General features: G+C 42.3%; 1 protein-coding gene across 9 annotated transcripts; it reads left to right on the forward strand.

Annotated features, from left to right (window-relative positions):
- Positions 1 to 132: 132 nt before the first annotated feature.
- On the forward strand, positions 133 to 21,473 carry ss18 (SS18 subunit of BAF chromatin remodeling complex). 9 transcript variants are annotated; one of them, XM_046359793.1, is made up of 13 exons: positions 133 to 343; positions 1,021 to 1,097; positions 1,251 to 1,335; positions 3,039 to 3,077; positions 4,361 to 4,520; positions 14,350 to 14,586; positions 14,763 to 14,933; positions 15,288 to 15,365; positions 17,182 to 17,229; positions 17,528 to 17,647; positions 18,961 to 19,097; positions 19,580 to 19,642; positions 20,442 to 21,473. In XM_046359793.1, the coding sequence occupies exons 1-12, from the start codon at positions 275 to 277 to the stop codon at positions 19,595 to 19,597; spliced, it is 1,239 nt and encodes a 412-aa protein (XP_046215749.1). In that variant the 5' UTR covers positions 133 to 274; the 3' UTR covers positions 19,598 to 19,642; positions 20,442 to 21,473. The 9 variants fall into 9 exon arrangements, with proteins under 9 accessions (XP_046215749.1, XP_046215747.1, XP_046215748.1 ...); XM_046359791.1 differs by lacking the exon at positions 19,580 to 19,642 and having other exon boundaries at positions 134 to 343; XM_046359792.1 differs by lacking the exon at positions 19,580 to 19,642 and having other exon boundaries at positions 134 to 343; positions 3,042 to 3,077.
- The last annotated feature ends 354 nt before the right edge of the window (positions 21,474 to 21,827 follow it).

Below are 21,827 nucleotides of genomic sequence, written 5' to 3' on the forward strand. Positions count from 1 at the left end.
GCCGTGTTCGAGAGCATCAGAACGACTGCAGGCCACTGCCGATTTACTGATCTACAAATCAAGGTGGATCATAAATAATGACTCATTGTTATTTGTAGATCAGTCAATCAGTCACAATTTACCCATGATACATTGCGGACTTGATCCTCTCGAACACGGCCATGGACTACATCACAGAATAACATCAGATGTTGCTAATCTAAACTGTCTGCTTTGAGTTCTACAGATTTGTTAGTTGTATGTTTTAGTTTATTTAGCTTTATATGAAAACACCATGTCGGTGGCGTTTGCACCTCACAGACAACGTGGAAAGGGTGATATAACACCCGCTGGAATTCAAAAGGTAGCTAATTCATTTTTTATCACGCACCGCAACGGAATGGAGGCGGATACAGCACCAGCTGCTGTTGCTAGCTAACTAGCCTAGCCAGCGGCCAGGTCGAGCTGTAAAGAGGGAAATAGATGGTAACAATGTTGCTAGGGTAAAGCGCGGTCAATATGAATTTCGCGGTAGTGGGCAAATAATCTGAAACATAACAAACATGTTTAGTCGATTCGATGGACTAACATTGAATTAGTTTCCGATATAAATGGAAGCATAGGCTAAGTTTTTCTTAGCTAGTTGGATTGTTAGCGTCTTTTGTTAGCCAGGCACGCACAGAACAGGACTACTAGTATAAATGATATTGATTATAGCTAGCTGAGGTTTGGAGAAAAAGGCTGGTTGACCAGCTAACTACGATGTTGCCATCAACGTACTGTACTACAAAATAACATGTGATTTCATGAGTATTCTGCATTGGAATGGGACAGCCGTATGTCCTGCTGAAGTTCAACCAGTCAATACAAGCAACATTGTTTCCATGCATATTTCCAATCCCCTTAAAATTTTATTTAGGCTACTGTATTCTCTCATAGGTCCGAATGCGAACATTACTGGATAGGAAGATGCAGTTGTCTTCTACAGGCCTATCCACATTTTTTTCAGTTTTCTTTCCTTTTTGCTCTGTCATGTTTCAGTTACTGGATGAGAACAATCAGCTGATTCAATGTATAATGGATTTCCAGAGCAAAGGAAAGACCGCAGAATGTTCACAGTAAGTTATCATTTATGTACCATACAAAAGCTCCATACCTGATGTACTTTCAGGTTCCACACTGTCATGCATGTACATTTTTGCAGTGTATTGACAGCCCATCTCCCTGTCTTTTAAATGTTAAAATGTGTTTTATGTTCATTCTGTCAAAAGGTACCAACAAATGCTCCACAGAAATTTGGTTTACCTGGCCACGATAGCAGACTCCAATCAGAACATGCAGTCTCTGCTCCCTGCTGTGAGTATGGGTCCAGGGCGAAGGGCAGTGACGTAGATGCTGATTCACTCTGACACATTTCTGCCAGAGAGAAAACATGAAGCGTACTAGAATTCATGAAGTTGTACAGATATTGTACAATTTCAAATAAGGTGTTGTTCTTGGCTAGTAGCCTAGTATATTTTTTTATTGCCCCAAACATGGTAATAAAAAAAATACCCTCTCCATAATATTCCCTTCACCAACTGATATAATATATAGGCCTAGATCACAACTTGACATTTTTTTTTATTCAACTAGGCAAGTCAGTTAAGAACAGATTCTTATTTACAATGACGACCTAGGAACAGTGGGTTAACTGCCTTGTTCAGGGGTAGAAAGGCAGATTTTTACCTTGTCAGCTCGGGATTCGATTTAGCAACCTTTCGGTTACTGGCCAAACACTCTAACCACTAGGCTTCCTTGCCGCTCCAAATATAAGGGCATAGACAGGCAACCACAGAGCTATTGTGCAATTAAAGAATACCCTCTACATATACAGTACCAGTCAAAGTATGGGATTTTCTTTATTTTTACTATTTTCTAGAATAATAGTGAAGACATTAAAACTATGAAATAACACATATGGAATCATGTATTAAGACAAGTGTTAAGAAAATCAAAATATATTTTATATTTAAGAATTCAAAGTAGCAGTGACAGCTTTGTACACTCTTGGCATTCTCTCAACCAGCTGCATGAGGTAGTCACCTGTAACGTATTTAAATTAACAGGTGTGCCTTAAGTTAATTTGTGGAATTTCGTCCCTTAATGGGTTTGAATCAATCAGTTGTGTTGTGACAAGGTAGGGGCGGTATACAGAATATAGCCCTATTTGGTAAAAGGCCAAGTTCATATTATGGCAAGAACAGCTCAAAAAAGAAAATTGAAACGACAGTCCGTCATTACTTTAAGACATGAAGGTCAGTCAATCTGGGAAATTTCAAGGACTTCAAGTGCAGTCGCAAAAACCATCCAGCTCTGTGATGAAACTGTCTCATGGGGACCACCACAGGAAAGGAAGACCCGGAGTTACCTCTGCTGCAGAGAATAAGTTCATCAGAGATACCAGCCTCAGAAATTGCAGCCAAAAAAAATGCTTCACGGAGTTCAAGTAACAGACACGTCTCAACTGTTCAGAGGAGACTGCGTGAATCAGGCCTTCATGGTCGACTTGCTGCAAAGAAACCACTACTCAAGGACACCAATGAGAAGAAGAGACATGCTTGGGCCAAGAAACATGAGCAAAAGCTGTCAAAGCAAGGGTGGCTACTATAAAGAATCTTTTTTTTTTTTTTGACATAACACTTTTTTGGGGTTACGACATGATTCCATATGTGTTATTATCACTATTCTACAATGTAGAAAATAGTCAAACGGAAGAGAACTTTGAATGAGTCGGTTTGTCCAAACGTTTGACTGGTACTGTACATTACACTGCTGGTCAGAAATTCCACTAGATTCGTCAAGTACAGGAAATGAGGCCATAATACGTGTTACCCCTTTTGCTTGTATATCTACCGCTGTCAAGCTCTGACAATAGATTTTGTGGTGCATGTGAGATTGAAAGCAATCATTTGATATGCCTCATATGCCACCCAAATGCAAGCTTGCTCGGTCTCCCCTGTTGTTGGACAAAGGGGAGGTGTATAATGTTCACCTAGATGCTCTGTACTTGATTTCAGAAGTGTGACTCCCCTACTCCTCCAGAGGTAAAGCTTGAAGTGAGTATGGATGGAGAAGTGGTGTTTGAATTGTGATAGGGTGTCTAAGGTGTCTTGGTTCACACAATATTCATACTGTGTATTGCAGGCTTTTTCCCATAGATATTCAAACAGTGTATTTTATTGTGACACGTCACACCTCTGAGACACACTGCTGGTGATAGGCCAGTTGATGGCCTTTACAATAGTATGAGATAATGTAATGGTATACTCTCTTGATAGGCCATCCTTTATTATATAAGCTTGCTTGTTGCTTCAATCTGGAGCTGTGAAATAGAGGATAGAATAACAAAAATCCAGAGATTATACAGTGCATTCGGAAAGTATTCAGACCCCTTCAATTTTCCAAATTCTGTTACATTACAGCCTTATTTTTCATCATGATTGTACACACAATACTCCACAATGACAAAGCAAAAACAGGTTTTTAGAAATGTTTGCAAATGTATATAAAAAAATAAATGAAATATAACATTTACATAAGTGTTCAGACCCTTAATAGTTTTTTGAAGCACCTTTCACAGCGATTACATCCTTGAGTCTTCTTGGGTATTACGCTACAAGCTTTGCACGCCTGTATTTGGGGAGTTTCTCCCATTCTAGGAAGAGTCTTGGTGGTTCCAAACTTAAGAATGATGGAGGCCACTGTGTTCTTGGGGACTTTCAATGCTGCAAACATTTTTTGGTACCCTTTTCCAGATTTGTGCCATGACACAATCCTGTCTCGGAGCTCTATGGACAATTCCTTCGACATCATGGCTTGGTTTTTGCTCTGACATGCACTGTCAACTTTGGGACCTTTATATAGCCTTTCCAAATAATTTCCAATCAATTGAATTTCACCACAGGTGGACTCCAAGTTGTAGGAACATCTCAAGGATGGTCAATGGAAATAGGATGCACCTGTGCTCAATTTCGAGTGTCATAGCAAGGTGTCTGAATACTTGTGTAAATATGTTTTTTTTTGTTTTTAATATATTTTCAAACAATTCTAAAAAATAAAAAACTGGATCTTGCTTTGTCATTGTGTGTAGATTGACGAGGGGGAAAAAACAACATAATCAATTTTAGAATAAGACTAACTTAACAAAATGTTGAAAGGGTGAAGGGGTCTGAATACTTTACTAATGCACTGTATAGCCAGAGATTGTGTCCACAGTTAGATGAAGCCTTTTTAATTCTGTACCTTCAACATCATTTGCTTTCTTTCTCATACGTGGCTCAGATATGTACCTTAACACAGATGGTGTTTCTCTCCCTGTGTTTCTGTGTTGTCTGTCTAGCCACCCACTCAGAACATGCCCATGGGCCCTGGTGGGATGAACCCGAGTGGAGCGCCTGGCCCCCAGCCCCCCCACGGACACAACATGCCCCCGGAGGGCATGGTCAGCGGCGGCCCCACTGCCCCACACATGCAGAACCAGATGAACGGACAGATGCCTGGTAAGTGACCTCTCCGTCACCACCACCTCCCTCTGTCCCTTTCTCACTCATGAGGGTTGCCTAGCAACACCACAGATCTGGGATGGGAGGGGATGGTGCTCTGCTAAATGATGATGTCACTCGTCGGTCTGTGAGCTCTGGTGGTCTTCTAAGAGAAGGAACAGTCAGATGTGTCATGGTGCCACCGGAACTAGCCACACTGGGACCCAAATTTGAAACGCAATTACCAAAACAATGGAGCTGGGTGAAAAATTATCTTATTAAAACATGATTTAAATGTATTTCTGGGAGGCCTGTGGTCACCATTCATGTAATACATAAAATATTAACATCAAACAGTATTGGGGAGCTATTTCATATATTTTTTTCCCCGGTTACATTATTTTCCCGGTTCAATCATATGCTTCGCAGCCCTGGTGTGACTGAGAGGAAGGGCAGAGCAGACCGTCATATGCCCCTAAATATTTTGTTCAGTGCTTCTAGAGTGACATAAATCTCACATCTCTGCTGTTTGCAAGCGTGGTTGTTTGGCTACATTGTATCGTTATTTACTCTTCAGAGCGTACTGGTCTAAAATTAATACATTGTATAATTTCGCTTGACCATGAGAAGGACAAATTTGGCACTGTTTTTTTTTGAAGGTTTGTATAAAAATAAAGTGTTGGGGTAGCCTATAGGCCTACTATAGGGATTGGGTCCCCCTCTCTAAAACTCTCCCTTCTGAACTAATGCGCTATCCAGCACATAACCTGCCACCTGATCTACAGCCCATTTGGGCTACAAATTAATGTGACCTCACAAGTGTCATGGAACTCTTCTGAAGGTAACCCTCACCGTTTCTTTTTTTATTCTTATGAAAGGACGAAGGTAGTTTTGTGCCTACCCTAAAAAGGGTTAAATATGTGTACAAAAAAAATATATGTGTATATATACACAAACCAGTCAAAAGTTTGGACACCTACTCGTTCCAGGGTTTTACATTGTAGAATAATAGTGAAGACATCAAAACTATGAAATAACACATATGGAACTATGAAATAACACACATGGAATTATGTAGTAACCAAAAAACAAATGTTAAAATATTTGAGATTCTTCAAAGTAGCCACCCTTTGCTTTGATGACAGCTTTGCGCACTCTCAACCAGCTTCATGAGAAATGCTTTTCCAACAGTCTTGAAGTAGTTCCCACATATGCTGAGAACTTGTTGGCTGCTTTTCCTTCACCCTACGGTCCAACTCATCCCAAACCCTCTCAATTGGGTTGAGGTCTGGCGATTGTGGAGGCCAGGTCATCTGATGCATCTTTGCAAAACAAATGACCACTTGGATTGATGCAAATAATCATATCATTCTGCCAGGTAGGCATAGGCTAACTTTGTAGTTAATGTTTAACCCCTTACAGTCAACATAAAAAAATCCTCATCAAGATCTGTCTTAAGCTATAGATATGTTTTGCTGTGTCTGAATTCACCGCATCTGCCAATGGCGGCTTTCCACATCTGAGGTGGAAGGTGGCCAAGTTACAACGTTGTTTTGTCAGACCACGAGGCATCCTGAAAATCGGTCTTTCCACATCTGCGGTGGAAGGGGGCCAAGTTACAACGTTATTTTGTCAGACCACGAGACATCCCGAAAATCGGTCTTTCCACAAACGTCTGTAGCGTCCGAATGATTTCGCTTTCAACGTGACATGTTTTAAGTTTTTTTTTGCCAATTTATTGACAACACCCCTGAGTCAATACATCTAATAGCTAAATGATCATGGTCTGACCATCTTAAAATGATTAAGGGTGAATTGAGAAGGTTTTTGGGAAATCGTTTCCATCTCTACAAGAAGCTGGTTATCGTTTAGCATCATTGCTAATGGCTACACAAAGTGTACGCGTGCACGGCACACACACACAGGCATTTGTTCATGTCTTATGATTAACTTTGGAAAATTAGAAAATGATTTAAGTTCATTCTCTACTAAGTACACCTTTTTGGGGGAATGTTGTTGAATTCTGTTTTAATGTCTGGATTCGGTGATTCCGTCTGTGTTCTCCACAACGCATATTTTATAGGGCCTTACTATTCTGAACAACTCCCCACATGGGCAGGTGTGGGACAGAAAGGTTGGTAAGATATTTGTCTGACTTTTTCTCTTTGTTTCCTGCTGTGTCTTCTATATGTTTTGTGAGCTGTGCTAAGATTCCCTCTTAGGTCAATAAATGTGAATCGGAATTGTATTTCGCTTTTCCTTCATATCACCGTCATGATTCAAATGCACTGCTATAGTTTAATTCAATCAATGAATCAAAGTTTAAAGGGCAACTGAAGGCAAACATCTTCTCTGGTAGAAAACATCCTATGTGGCGTCGACGTTAGTCAAACATTTATTCTAGTGTTAAAATTGACTATGAAGTGTAAATATGATACCCATGGTCATAAAGTCAGTCTCATCCAAATCTGAGATTTGCGAGTTAATTAGGAAAAAATAGAATGTCACGGGATGAAAGATAACAAAACAGTTTTCCTTGGGTTTAATTCAATCATGCCCACAGCTGGCAGCAATTTGGAGCGCAGCTTCACGCCACCGGATCGTAATGTCCATGGTCAATTTGGTTTGACATTCGATATCCCCACAGGAATAGTGACGGACCATCGGTAAATTACACAATGTACATGGGGCAATATTTCAAAATGTTAATGCCTCCAAATTTCAACGACTTAACCTCAAACCAAATATAAATTGTAGAAATTCATAAACCGATATTGAAACCATTTTAATGAGACAACTAAAATTGCAATTGTTATTTGGTTTACAACATTTACATTTGTGTAATTATCATTCGCATGTTTTACACTTTTTATCAAGCTGTTGCTGATTGCTTCTATTTATGCCAAATCATTTGACAGCTGTAGGTTGAGATTAAGGTTTCCTAACATTACTCCTTTGCAATTTTCTGTAGGGAATAGAGAAGACTATATACCCATCACATCCCACATTATGAAAATGAATTCCTTGTGTGTGTTATATACCCATCACATCCAACATGAAAATTAATTCCTCGTGTGTGCTTGGTTCTGGATTGGAAGGGTGTGAAACATATCGATGAGAGAAAGAAGCCAATTCAATGTTATCGTAGAAGCTCTCTCTAGTTTATGAGTTTTCGCACTCTGCATGCCATGAAGGAGAAAATAATAGCATCATTAAACAGGGCCTGAACTCGATTTAGCCTCGGTTTTAATTCTCCTTATTAGGAAATTCAACAGAACGAATTTGGGTCTTGGAGGCGTGCTTTGATGTGGGGTGTGTGTGTTCGAACGTGGGAAGCGCTTGTACTTTCACTCTGCCAAAACAATACACAGTTAGTCACTCACCCTTCTAGGTAACTTGAATAATGATAGTAAAAAGCTTTGGTGCACCTTCAATTAAATATTGGAGAAAAAAGGCAAACTCAGCTCCATTCATTCCAAAACAACTGAAATTGGCATCAACTTTAATTACTTTTTCATTGGCAAGATTAGCAAACGTAGGCATGACATGCCAGCAACAAACACTGACACTACACATCCAAGTATATCTGACCAAATTGTGAAAGGCAAGAATTAAAAAGTAAGTGTGGAAGAGGTGAAAAATAATTATCTATCAACAATGACAAGCCATCGAGGTCTGACAACTTGGATGGAAAATGAATAGTGGACGATATTGCCGCTCCTATTTGCCACATCTTCAATTTAAGCTTACAAGAAAGTGTGTTCCCTCAGGGCTGGAGGGAAGCAAAAGTCATTCTGCTACCTAAGAATAGTAAAGCCCCCTTTACTGGCTCAAATAGCCCACCTATATACAATGCTATTTTACATTTAAATAAATTGACAACAGACTAACGGCATGCTTATAGGGAAGGACATTCAACAAGCACAGCACTTACGCAAATGACTGAGAGAAATTGATGATAAAAAGATTGGGTGGGTGTTTCAGTGCAGCTTTTGACATCGATCATAGTCTGCTGCTGGAAAAACTTGTTACGGCTTTACATCCCCTGCTATATTGTGGATAGATAGTTACCTGTCGAACAGAACATAGGGCAGCTGTTTAGGCCCCTTACCTTTAAAAATCGTTACTAACGACATGCCACTGGCTTTGAGTGTATGTATGCGGATGACTCAACACTACTTGTATTTGTGAGAGGTATTTACATGTTGAAACTAAGCACTGAGCTATATGTTTAAATGACTAGCACACAGCTCGGACCCCCATGCATACCCCACAAGACATGCCACCAGAGGTCTCTTCAGTCCCCAAGTCCAGAACAGACTATGGGAGGCACACAGTACTACATAGAGCCATGACTACATGGAACTATATTCCACATCAGGTAACTGATGCAAGCAGTAGAATCAGATTTTCTTTTCTTTTTTAAGATTAAAAAATAAATAAAAATACACCTTATGGAACAGTGGGGGCTGTGAAGATACACAGGCACAAACACATAACATATGAACTATACACACACATAGACAAGGATTTTGTGTTGTAGATATATTTTCACTGATGCCCACTCACTAACATATTCTCCCCCGGCATTGGCCAGTTTCTGGACTGTCATGGTCCTGATGCTGTGATTTGTGTATGTAGTTGTTCCCGCTGCCCTGAAGATCTTGGGTAGAAGTGCTGCCAGATAGTTCACGCCCATCGGCTCTGATGTGTACCAGATCGAGTCCCCGATACACACTCCTCTCCTTGGGCGGAGATCAAATTGAAGGGCTTTCTTTGGGCATTTCCATAGATATTTTTCCAGTGATGCCACTGGGCATAGTTGGTTCCCTGGCTGCTCGAACATGAATCCCGTCTTGGACTCCCTGCCCCTCTCCCTTGGGTCCAGTGGATTCTTTGTTGCCTCGTTATATGTGAGAGTGGCGTATCTGAGAATGCGTTGTTGTAATATTGTTTTCTAATAGCCTAATATATATATATATATATATATATATGCCATTTAGCAGACGCTTTTACACAAACAGGCTATGCATAACATACCTTAGACGGTTCTCGTCTGTTTTTATGAGGAATGAGTTGGGCTTTAGTTGTCTGTTCCTCTCTTTTCCTCTTCGACCCAGATGTAACTGGAGGTTGAACCACACTTTCTGGACCAGACCCCTTGGTGTACCGGGATTCAGAGCCTGGGAGTTTTGGAGCTGGGCCATGTCCATATTGGTGATGGCAGGGTGTCTGTTTGTGAAAGATTTTCCTTGCTGTTTAATGTTTCCCGGAAATACATGATTCTGGGTGGTAAATCTGGTGTCCTTCATAAGGCACCAGCTGCGACTGATGGGTGGGTCATTTAGAAACCAGTTGAGCCCACCCCGGAGTGCCAGGTATCTACTTATGCTGTTGTGCTCCCCCTTCCCATTTTGTACATCTCCATAAAACTATAGGTGAAGGATGTTAAACTCTTAGTGACAGGTTTGAAGTCAACAACCTTTTCTTCTTCTCTGCTAGCCAACCCCCAAAGCAACACACAGCCCAGTTTGTATTCTTAACTGTGGTTTCTTTCATCACTGCTTTTCTCTAGGTCATTCAATGCAGTATCCTCCAAATCTGCATGCCTGGGTAATATTGCCATCTCTTTTTCCCATTCATCCATAGTCATGCTGCCGAAAAAAAAATCTAAAATATTCCACTCATCCGCAACAAAGTATTGATTTAGCCAGTCAACTTGATGTTGCTATGACAACCAGCTCAATTTGCTGTAAGGCTCATTCGGACACGGTCACTTTATATGGGACGATCGCAATTCCATATTGAAACGCAATTGAAAAGGTTGGAGAGACAGACAGCAAGGTTTGTACAAGTCTCTGCTGTTAAACTACATGTTAGTCTAAAAGAAATGTGAGGTAATGTCTGTCTGCTTTTTATAGTGGAGATCAAGTTTATAATTGCCTGGCTGGGCTGATGAGACTGGATTGCACAGTCAGATGGAACAAAGAAAATGGGCATTTCAACGTGAGCCGCTGGTATCTTGTGGAATAGACACTGGCTGGAATGCGGTTTTAACCAATCAGCATTCAGGACTAGACTCGCCCGTTGTATAATGTACATTTAATCACCCCCTTCACCACAAACATCGTCATTCAAAAATGTGTGGATGCTAAACCTGAAGATCTTCTGGTTCTCTCTGCGAAGTAAAAGTATGTTGTTTCTCACTAGAGCGCTCGGAAGAAAAAGCAACGATACAATGTAGCCTAACATCGCTCGCAAACGGCACAGATGTGAGATTTATTTCACTATAGAATAATAATAATAATAGAAGCACTGGTCCTCTTACATTTTCATTCCAGGTTGCACTTCAAAATATTTAATAGCTTATCATATGGTCTGCCCTGCCCATAAGTAATGAAAAGCTGTAAGTTGGAGTTGCTGTAAGATTCAAATGGGGGAAACAATGTACCTGTGATGACTATGAAATTGTTCCCCAATGATGTATATATTTAATGGATTACATGAATGGTGACCACATACATTTTTGTAGTGTTTTCTTTGTAATTCCACTTCAAATGTGGCTCCCAGTGCAGCTAGTTCAGGGGTATAATTGTGCATCTGACTGTTTCTTCGCTTTATGTTCCTAGGTGGTCTTGGACTCCACTTCACTGTGGTTGTGTTTTATATACGTGTTCGTTCGAGTGAGGGAGACAGTGAGCATTTAGTCTACTTTGTTATGCCAATTATTACCAGTTGTCAAGGCTCTATACAGCACACATGGTTGTAAATATTAGTATAGGGAGAAAATACTTTCTCGGGAGAGAATATTTTAATTTAACAGTTCCATCTTAATCTCTGTACTGTATGTTGCTTTAAAACCTGGAATTAAAATGTATTTTTGGGGGTTTGGATCATCTGATTTACACAACATGCCTACCACTTTGAAGATGCAAAATATCTTTTATTGTGAAACGAGAAATAAGACACACAAAAAACAACTTGAGTGTGCATAACTAAATCAAACCAAACGTTGTCACATGTGCCGAATACAACAAGTGTAGACTTGACTGTGAAATGCTTACTTACAAGCCCTTAACCAACAGTGCAGTTCAAGACTATTCACCCCCCTAAGTCAATACTTTTTAGAGGCACCTTTTGCAGCATTTACAGCTGCAAGTCTCTTGGGGTATGTGTCTATAAGCTTGGGCACATCTAGCCACTGGGATTTTTGCCCATTCAAGGCAAAACTGCTCCAGCTCCTTAAAGTTGGATGGGTTCCTGCTGGTGTTCAGCAATCTTTAAGTCATACCACAGATTCTCAATTGGATTCAGGTCTGGGCTTTGACTAGGCCATTCCAAGTCATTTAAATGTTTCCCCTTAAAACAATCAAGTGTTGCTTTCGCAGTATGCTTAGGGTCATTGTCCTGCTGGAAGGTGAACCTCCGTCCCAGTCTCAAATCTCTGGAAGACTGAAACAGGTTTCCCCTCAATAATTTCCCTGTATTTAGCGTCATCCTTCAATTCTGACCAGTTTCCCAGTCCCTGAAGATGAAAAACATCCCACAGCATGATGCTGCCACCACCATGCTTCACTGTGGGGATGGTGTTCTCTGGGTGATGTGAGGTGTTGGGTTTGCGCCAGACATAGCGTTTTCCTTGATGGCCAAAAAAGATAAATTTTAGTCTCATCTGACCAGAGTACCTTCTTCCATATGTTTGGGGAGTCTCCCACATGCTGTTTGGCTGTTTGATTATTTTTTTTATTTTAGCAATTGCTGTTTTCTGGCCACTCTTCCGTAAAGCCCAGCACTGTGGAGTGTACGGCTTAACCTCTTAAGCCCACCCGACACGCAGGCGTCCCATCTAGCCATCAGGAAATGCAAATGCGCCACGCCAAATGCTAATAGCACTCGTTAAAACTCAAATGTTTATTAAAACACACATGCAGGGTACTGAATTAAAGCTACACTCGTTGTGAATCCAGCCAACAAGTCAGATTTTTAAAATGCTTTTTGGCGAAAGCATGAGAAGCTATTATCTGACAGCATGCAACACCCCGAAATACCTGAAGGGGACGTAAACAAAATAATCAGCATAACCGGCGCTACACAAAACGCAGAAATAAAACATTCATTACCTTTGACGAGCTTCTTTGTTGGCACTCCTATATGTCTCATAAACCTCACTATTGGGTCTTTTTTCGATTAAATCGGTCCATATATACCCAAAATATCGATCTATGAAAAGTGTGTGATCCAGAAAAAAACAGTTTTAAAACGCAACGTCATTTTTTTAAATTAAAAAGGTTGACGATAAACTTTCACTAAATACTTTTGTAATCCAACTTTAAGTATTAGTAAACGTTAATAATCTATCAAATTGATCACGGGGCGATGTGTATTCAATAGCTCCACGTCTTCAAATCATGGTTGGAAATCTCTCTTCCAAAACATTCTGTCGGAGACCGGAAGGAATGGGATCTGTCTTCCTCGTTTGACCAAGGAACAACTCCCAGGCAATTGCCAAGACTGGAGACATCGTGTGGAAGCTGTAGGACTTGTAATCTCGGCCCCATCTAATTTGCTGTGCCATAGACAATACATGCAAGTTGCGCATTGATATTTTTTCCACTTTTTGGTGATCAGTTTTCCTTGGGCTTTTCGACAAAACGCACGTTCTGATATAGTCACAGCCGTAATTTAACCAGTTTTAGAAACGTCAGAGTGTTTTCTATCCACACATACTAATCATATGCATATTCTATATTCCTGGCATGAGTAGCAGGACGCTGAAATGTTGCCCTAAGCTTAAGTGGTTTTAAGGTGGTCCTACGGACAGATACTTTGGAGCTTTGCAGCTCCTTCACGGTTATCTTTGGTCTCTTTGTTGCCTCTGATTTAATGGTGCTCTGAGGGATGTTCAAAGTTTCAGATTTTTTTATAACCCAACCCTGATTTTATTTTTATTTGAACTTTTATTTAACTAGGCAAGTCAGTTAAGAACAAATTCTTATTTTCAATGATGGCCTAGGAACAGTGGGTTATTTTATATATTGCACACAAGTGGACTTTATTTAACTAATTATGTGACTTCTGAAGGTAATTGGTCGCACCAGATCATATTTCGGGGCTTCATAGCAAAGGGGATGAATACATATGCACACATCAGTTTTCCATTTTTGAATTATTATTATTTTTTTAAACAAGTAATTGTTTTTCATTTCACTATTTTGTGTATGTCCATTACATGAAATCCAGATAAAAATATATTTAAATTACAGGTTGTCACCTCCCGAGTGGTGCAGTGGTCTAAGGCATTGCATCGCAGTGCTAGCTGTGCCACTAGAGATTCTGGGTTTGAGCCCAAGCTCTGTCACAGCCAGCCGCGACTGGGAGGCCCATGGGGCGGCGCACAATTGGCCCAGCGTCGTTCGGGTTAGGGAGGGTTTGGCCGGCAGAGATATCCTTGTCTCATCGCACACTAGCGACTCCTGTGGCGGGCCGGGCGCAGTGCACGCTGACACGGTCGCCAGGTGTACGGTGTTTCCTCCGACACATTGGTGCGGCTGGCTTCCGGGTTGGATGGGCATTGTGTCAAGAAGCAGTGCGGCTTGGTTGGGTTGTGTTCCGGAGTGAGGGAGACTGGCTCTCAACCTTCGCCTCTCCCGAGTCCGTACGGGAGTTGCAGCGACGAGACAAGACTGTAACTACAACCAATTAGATACCATGAAATTGGGGAGAAAAATACAAACAAAAAAATGTACAGGTTGTCATGCAACAAAATAGTAAAAACGCCAGGGTGGTGAATACTTTTGCAAGGCACTGTATCATCCTGAAGGTTAAATGGTCTGTCCTTTTTTCCCAGGGCCCAATCACATGCCCATGCAGGGCCCCGGGCCTGGCCCCAACCAGCCTCCCAACATGCCCGGAAGTGGCGCCATGAACATGCCCCCCAGCAGCCACGGTTCCATGGGTGGCTACAACCACGCTGTGCCCTCGTCTCAGGGCATGCCTGCCCAGGGCCAGATGAACATGACCCAGGGACAGGGACCCATGGGCAACTACGGCCCCCGGCCCAACATGAACATGCAGCCTAACCAAGGTACAGGAAAGGCGGGGGTGGGGGTGTATAGTTGATAGACCTTATCACCTCTCACACTGGACCTCCAGTTATCCTTCTATTGATGATGACATCCACCCATGGAGCATTTTATTATTATTTTTCTAATTGGGTTCTGTAATTAAATATTATGTGTATTTGTGTTGTTCCCACCCCAGGCCCAATGATGCACCAGCAGCCTCCCTCCCAGCAGTACAACATGCCCCCTGGGGGTGGCGGGCAGCACTACCAGGGCCAGCAGAATCCCATGGGCATGATGGGTCAGGTCAACCCGGGCAACCATGTCATGGGGCAGAGGCCCATGCCCCCTTACAGACCCCCACAGCAAGGTATGCTCCGCTCCACAGAGTGGACCACTGGGCCAAGAGCAAGGCGCTTGGTTTGACTTTACACGGGGCTGCCACCTCCTCTTCGTCTTTAAGTGGAGCTATCTTTCACTTCCACTGTCGTGGCTCACAGACGCAGGTAGTCCCATAACCATAGAAGGAACACTCACCCAGGCGCCCTGAAGGTTGTCAGTCCCAGCACTACTAAACTGTAGTTTGGTGACCAACGAGACTCACACAGGAGCTCTCTAGCAAATAAGCTACCAAAATTACAACTTCCTCGCCGAAATTACCCCCCAACAACACCTTGAATCTACCTGTGTGTGTGTTGTTTGCCGTGTGTGTATGTGTGTGTAGGACCCCCTCAGCAGTACCCAGGGCAGGAAGACTACTATGGGGACCAGTACAGTCACGCAGGACAGGGAGCTTCAGAAGGTAGGAGATCCAACCAACCGCTTGCTCGCTCGTAGAACCAACCAAACCTCTGCCTGTCTAAGTTTCACTTAGAGGAGCTGTGTTGAGGCACGGAGAAGGACAGAGGATGGAGAGCGTAACAAAGCAAAACAACATTGTGTGACAGATGGTGACCCTGTCCATCAGCTAAGGGAGTGGATCGTTCAGCACCACCTCACACCCAAGCCTACGCGGTTATCTAGAACATTTGTGGAAGTAGAGAATGAAAGTCATCTAACTTCAGTCGGACATTAGTCACTGTGCTCTGTAAGTCTGGCCTGAAGGAAGCTCTGATGTTCGGTTTTCCCACCCACCGTCCCATTTAGGACTGTGCGTCGCCGATAAACAAATAGCTAGTCGGCTAGTTATTCTGTCGAACCCTGATCTTGTCATGGTGGGACTCCAAATGCATACAGCGATTCAATCCTGGAAGTTGATCTCCGGTTGTGCTTTTAGCGGAAGCAGAGGTCCTACTTTAGCAGAAGCCCCACACACACACACACACACACGAGTTAGCAGACTTGACACATGTGTTAAAGTCTCATGGCGGAAAATGAGATTAGTTGGACTGGGATGATTTCCCCAGTGATTTCCAACCCCTTCATAGTGATTTTGTGTCATAGCATCAACATAAACAAGTATTCTCAAATGAATAATTTTCTCTTGCATGTGTCAATCACCTTTTTACACCTTTTTCTACATTCTACTCCCTTTTAAACATTGACACAGCAGTCTCCAATAGCTAGGTTGTAGTCTGGGAATTACAGGATTTTAAATATTGTTTTGGAAAAATATGTATATTCTCAAAAGAAAGTTTATTTTCTCCCATGATTACTTTAAACTTTTGCAAAACTATATTTCTGAACATTTCAATGCACAGAGACACTGTGTGAAGCCCAATAAATGTTTATGCGTATATAACAATATCTTAATCCCCCAAATTTTCCCCCCATTGACTTCTACCTCCTCCAAAATGGACATGAAATAGCATGTCTCCTATCTCCCTGTGAAGTAATGCTATAGGTGATGGTGAGTACGGTTTGCTTTAGCCACCGTTTCCTGATCAACGCTTTGATTTCTCAGAACAATACTACCATGGAGGTATCGTTGTAGTTTCACAGAAATGTACGTAGGGAAAAAGGAAGTTAAGCTAAAGCCATATAACTAATGCAACTTTTTTTTGTTGCTAAGGCTATTTTGTTCAATAACTGCAGTAGCCTAAATGCTTCTTTTTTTTACAATTAACATGCCTAAAATACACTTTCTACACCGGTATTATTTCTCCCAATTCGCCTTCCCTGGCCAGCTCAGTTCAGGTTAAGGGAGGTTGAGTTGAGCGGCTGAAGCTTCCCGAGCCTGCTGTGTTCAGGTTAAGGGAGGTTGAGTTGAGCGTCTGAAGCTTCCCGAGCCTGCTGTGTTCAGGTTAAGGGAGGTTGAGTTGAGCGCCTGAAGCTTCCCGAGCCTGCTCTGTTCAGGTTAAGGGAGGTTGAGTTGAGCGTCTGAAGCTTCCCGAGCCTGCTGTGTTCAGGTTAAGGGAGGTTGAGTTGAGCGGCTGAAGCTTCCCGAGCCTGCTCTGTTTTTATCATTCTTGATTTCTCACTCACAAATATTTCATTTCTCATAAATGTTGTCGTTCAGACTTTTATTTTATTTTACGGCTCCTAGCAGGTGTCAGGTAAGGATGCTGAAAAGGTGTCACTATAACAATTCTGTATATTAAAAACAAAACTTAATGTTTCAATGGGCGTGCTCACAGTGTTGGTTCTTTTTCTCCTGTGGTTCTTGTCTTGTCTGCCAGAGCGAGACCCAGCAGCCAACCAACAGTCCCCCTATGAAAAAGATCATGGTTTGTTAACTTTGTTTGTTAACAGCCTAAATCAGTGTTTTCAAAACATTCGGATCAGGGCTGGGGTCAATTTCCTGTTCAGTTTAGTCAACTCAGGAAGTAAACTGAAAGTCCAAACAACATTTTGAATTGGAATTTATGTTTACCCCTGGAGTTGACTGAATCGAAATGGAATGGACCCCAACCCTGATTCTGACCACACTAAGCACTGCTGTGCTGTCTGCTGTCATGTCGTCGAGCCTGGTTCAGATACTGTAATGTCACAGGTACTGTAATGTCTCTGTTGTCCTCCCTATAGGAAACGCCCAGTATGGCCAGCAGCAGGAGGCCTACCAGCAAGGTCCTCAACAGCAGGGCTACCCCCCACAGCAGCAGTATCCCGGACAGCAGGGCTATCCTGGACAGCAACAGGGTTATGGTGGGTGGAAATACTCAGTCTCCCTTTGACTTCCTCTTTCTCTGTCAGTCCACACTCATCCTGTAGGAGGCACCATTTGCTTTTGATTTAGTTGTCTTGAAACATCAGTCCTTGATTCCAAATGGCACCAACCCAGCGCCTCCTGTATGTTTACTGTACCACGCCACTGTTTTCCTAATTGACATTGTGTACTTTCAATGGCGCAGCAGCACAGTCAAGGCTACAGACACTGGCACGTTGATCAGAAGAGGGAGCTGGCAGACAATGTGCTGTGTTAGGTGTCCCTCTAGTACTACAGTGGGTCACTTTACAGGCCTAGTCACTGTGTTACAGAAAGTGAGAGAGTGAGTGAGTGAAAGAGAAAGGTCAGGCTTATGGGTAATCGCCCATGGCAGTGTGTGCGAGTGGGCCTTCTCCCCTTCGTTTTTAAAATCGTGTCAGCTCTTCTTCTCCTGCTTTCGCTCTCTTTCTCTCTCTGAGCCAGAGGCATTTCTCTCATGTCAGTAATGAGCTGGTGGAGAGAGGCAGAAGCTGTGAGGTAGGCTCCATCTGCCACACGCTCGTTCACACTCGCAGGCGGGCCCCCTCTAAGTTAAGCTTTGCGGCGTTGGCATTACGAGCGCCCTAACGATGTTGCGTGGCTCTCTTTTGACTCTCTTTTGGCCCCAGTCAGTCAGGCATCCTATCACTGATCAGCCGTTGGAATGCCTGATAGCACGGCGCTATGCGGCGGTATGGTAACACCAGTGCAACGGTAGTATTCAGAAGCTGTCCGATGAAATGGGTTTTAATGAGGCTCTGCTTCTCTAATGAAGGCCCACGGAATCTCCTTGATGTCTCCTTGCATTAGATGACTTAACACCCAGCCCCGTCCCTGGTGCTGGCTACAGCTCTGGCTGCAGTTAGTCAGACTCTGACTCTCATTACAGAGAAGAGTAGGCCAGTGTTAGTGTGGAGCCAAACTTCAACGAATGGCCCAGGGCCCAACTAATACGACCCACTAGTCTCTCTCTGCCATGCCTCTGTCGGTCTGCCTGTCAGTGGACCTGTGTTCATGGGTAGATAGAGGTGGATTGACTCTAAGTGAGTTCCCCTGAAGCGCTCAATTGTGCAAGAATACGACGTGTCATAATGATTGACATCGAACAGCAAAATCTGGGAATCTAGCATGCTGTTTACACTCCCAGACACTGTACGTTTGATGATTGAACAGACAATGTCTATAATAATGTCGTTGTGAAGAACAGTATCTTCATGTACATGTAATATTTCAGTCAGACGTCCATAACCTTTGATCTCTGTGTGTCCACCAGGTCCATCCCAGGGAGCTCCAGGCCAGTACCCTCAGGGTTACCCCCAGGGCCAGGGGCAGCAGTACGGGGCCTACCGGGGCCCCCAGCCCGGCCCACCTCAGGCCCAGCAACAACGCCCATACCCAGGCTACGACCAGGTGAGCATGAGCCCATGAGTAGGCAGGTCTTACTGTGTCCTTGTATGTTGGCTAAAGATGGATAGAAGTTAAAGATGAGATAACATTTAGTTTATTCAGGTTTCAGGGAGTGTCCATAAGCAAGAGACCAGGGAGGAGTTGGGTGTCTTGTGCATGCTGACGTTGTATGGGGAGGTTAATATATAATTCCTTAAACGGTTTGATGTGTTTAGCCAGCTTACAGCTTAGTATGGTTCTCCTCTGTTAAGAGAAACCTGCCTTCACAGTTGAGTTGTGAGTGGAAAAGAGTTTATGATATATTGCCTTGAATAATACAGCAAGTCAGAGCAGAGCAGGGTAATGTAGAATCTCTCCTCCCCAAATGTAACATAGACCTTTGGTAGTGTTGACAGGGAGGGGAGAGCTACGTGTTGCCCTGTATTTTCTGTGGTCCTTTGCGGAGGCCACAGCTACACTTTGATTCTTTATCTTTGAATATTCAGGGACACATGAGGAAATAAAGACCCGGGGATTTGAACCCCTGACTAGCTCTGTAAGAAGCAAAGGTAATGGTTGCTGTGAAGACGTCACCTCAACGTCAAATCTGGACGTTTGACCTGTTCGCCTAGCCTTGATCTGCATTTGTTATGTTTCTCCTCCTGTCTTCTGTTTAAACATCTGATTTCTTTATGTATTTTTGTAACCAGGGGTCGAACTTTATGCTTGAGGTCTTCAAATATAACAAGCACAATCTGTAGGGGAACTTGAGAAAATGTAGATGTTTTTGGAATTGACAAAATCAAAAATACAACTCGCCATACTTTGGTTAATATTCATATTTTTTTCATGCAATTAACTGCATTTAAATGTTATATGTGTCATTTATTAATAATTATGCACTGTGTAGAAATAGTATCTGATCAAAGTAATAGTCAAATTGAAACTGCAAATCTTAAATATGTGACTAATGACAATTGTTCCTAAAGAGCAGCCACTTTCGACCCCTGTTTAGAAATGAACCTTTAAAATACCAACAAACAAAAAACATCCCTCCTATCATATTAAATGCACAAGTAACATAGCAGCATTTTGCTTAATGCTGCAGAATACTAATAAGAAGTTGCGTCCCTCCTTTCATGAGCTTTTCTGAGGCCATGCTGCCACCTGCTGGTTAAATCCAGCCAATGCAGCCAGACAGGAATAGTCTGCATCTGTGACATAAGGTTGATAGCTACCACAGATGTGCTTGTTTGCATCCTATTTAGATATATAAATATGAGCTTTTCTCAAGTAAATGCCTGTTTGTTCAGAATGAGAAGTCATTAAGATGTGTCCATTTACAGTACTTTCTTCCTTCCTCCACAGGGTCAATATGGAAATTACCAGCAATGAGAGATGGTCATGGCAGTCAACAAGAGCCCTGCTCTGACCTCTAACCTCTAAACTCGGCTGCAGCTCACTGAGACACCCTCTCTCTCACACACGCACACACACGCACACACTTTGTGGTCCTTATGTGAAAAGTGTAATTTTTGTTAATGTCGATAATGAGATGATTTGGTCCACTTCCATCACTTCGCTTCTGGTCTGTGTTAGTCTCAAAGCAGCGATGCCTTAAAAGGAAACAGAGCTGCCTTATACAGAGCCTTGCAGATGGTGAAATAGGCAAAAATAACAAGTTACATTCATTTTTGGGATATAACAGGACAGAATTGTACAGAACTGAACACATGTAGTGCAATGTTTCTCCATCCAATAGCCCCCCCGTTCATAAGAAGCAATAATGCCAATGGGAGGGGGTGGGACAGAGGCGGCGTGAGGAGATCTTGCATCTGAAACAAAATTCTGTTAGGCCATGGTACATGTCAAGGTCAACATGTGTGATGTAAAAAATATATTTTATGCTTTTTAGATTAAGCTAACTTTGTATAAGAATTTGGAGACTATCGTTGAATATTGTTTTGGGTTTTTTTTCCCTTGAACTCTGTCTATTGATGTCATTTTTTTGTTGTGACATTGTATTCATCCCCCATTTTGTTTGTTCTTTTATTTGTTCCCCCTGAATTCTCTTTGCTTCTTCAGTGACTTGTACAAAGAATATGTGCTTGGGGTGAACAAATCGGATGCCTTGGTTTTATGAATGGATTGTACATAGAAAGCCCTCAAAAACAAACAGTGAACATCCATCTGCATTGAAGCATCAGAGCTGAAACATGTCTTTGGGCAGCAGAAGCAGAACATGACCTGTGAGTGGGGCTGAATTCTGACTTGAGATATACAGTGCATTCAGGGAAGTTATCAGACCCCTTGACTTTTCCCACATCTTGTTACATTATAGCCTTATTCTAAAACATAAATCATTTTTTCCCCCCTCATCAATCCACACAATGGAGATATCACATTACCATAAGTATTCAGACCCTTTACTCAGTACTTTGTTGAAGCGTCTTTGGCAGCGATTACAGCCTCGAGTCTTCTTGGGTATGTACAGTGGGGCAAGAAAGTATTTAGTCAGCCACCAATTGTGCAAGTTCTCCCACTTAAAAAGATGAGAGAGGCCTTTAATTTTCACCATATGTACACTTCAACTATGACAGACAAAATGAGAAGGAAAAAAAATCCAACAATCACATTGTAGGATTTTTAATTACTTTATTTGCAAATGATGGTGGAAAATAAGTATTTGGTTACCTACAAACAAGCAAGATTTCTGGCTCTCACAGACCTGTAACTTCTTCTTTAAGAGGCTCC

Source organism: Oncorhynchus gorbuscha, linkage group LG08 (genome assembly GCF_021184085.1).
Source record: "Oncorhynchus gorbuscha isolate QuinsamMale2020 ecotype Even-year linkage group LG08, OgorEven_v1.0, whole genome shotgun sequence".
In the NCBI taxonomy this organism is placed as follows: Eukaryota; Metazoa; Chordata; class Actinopteri; order Salmoniformes; family Salmonidae; genus Oncorhynchus; species Oncorhynchus gorbuscha.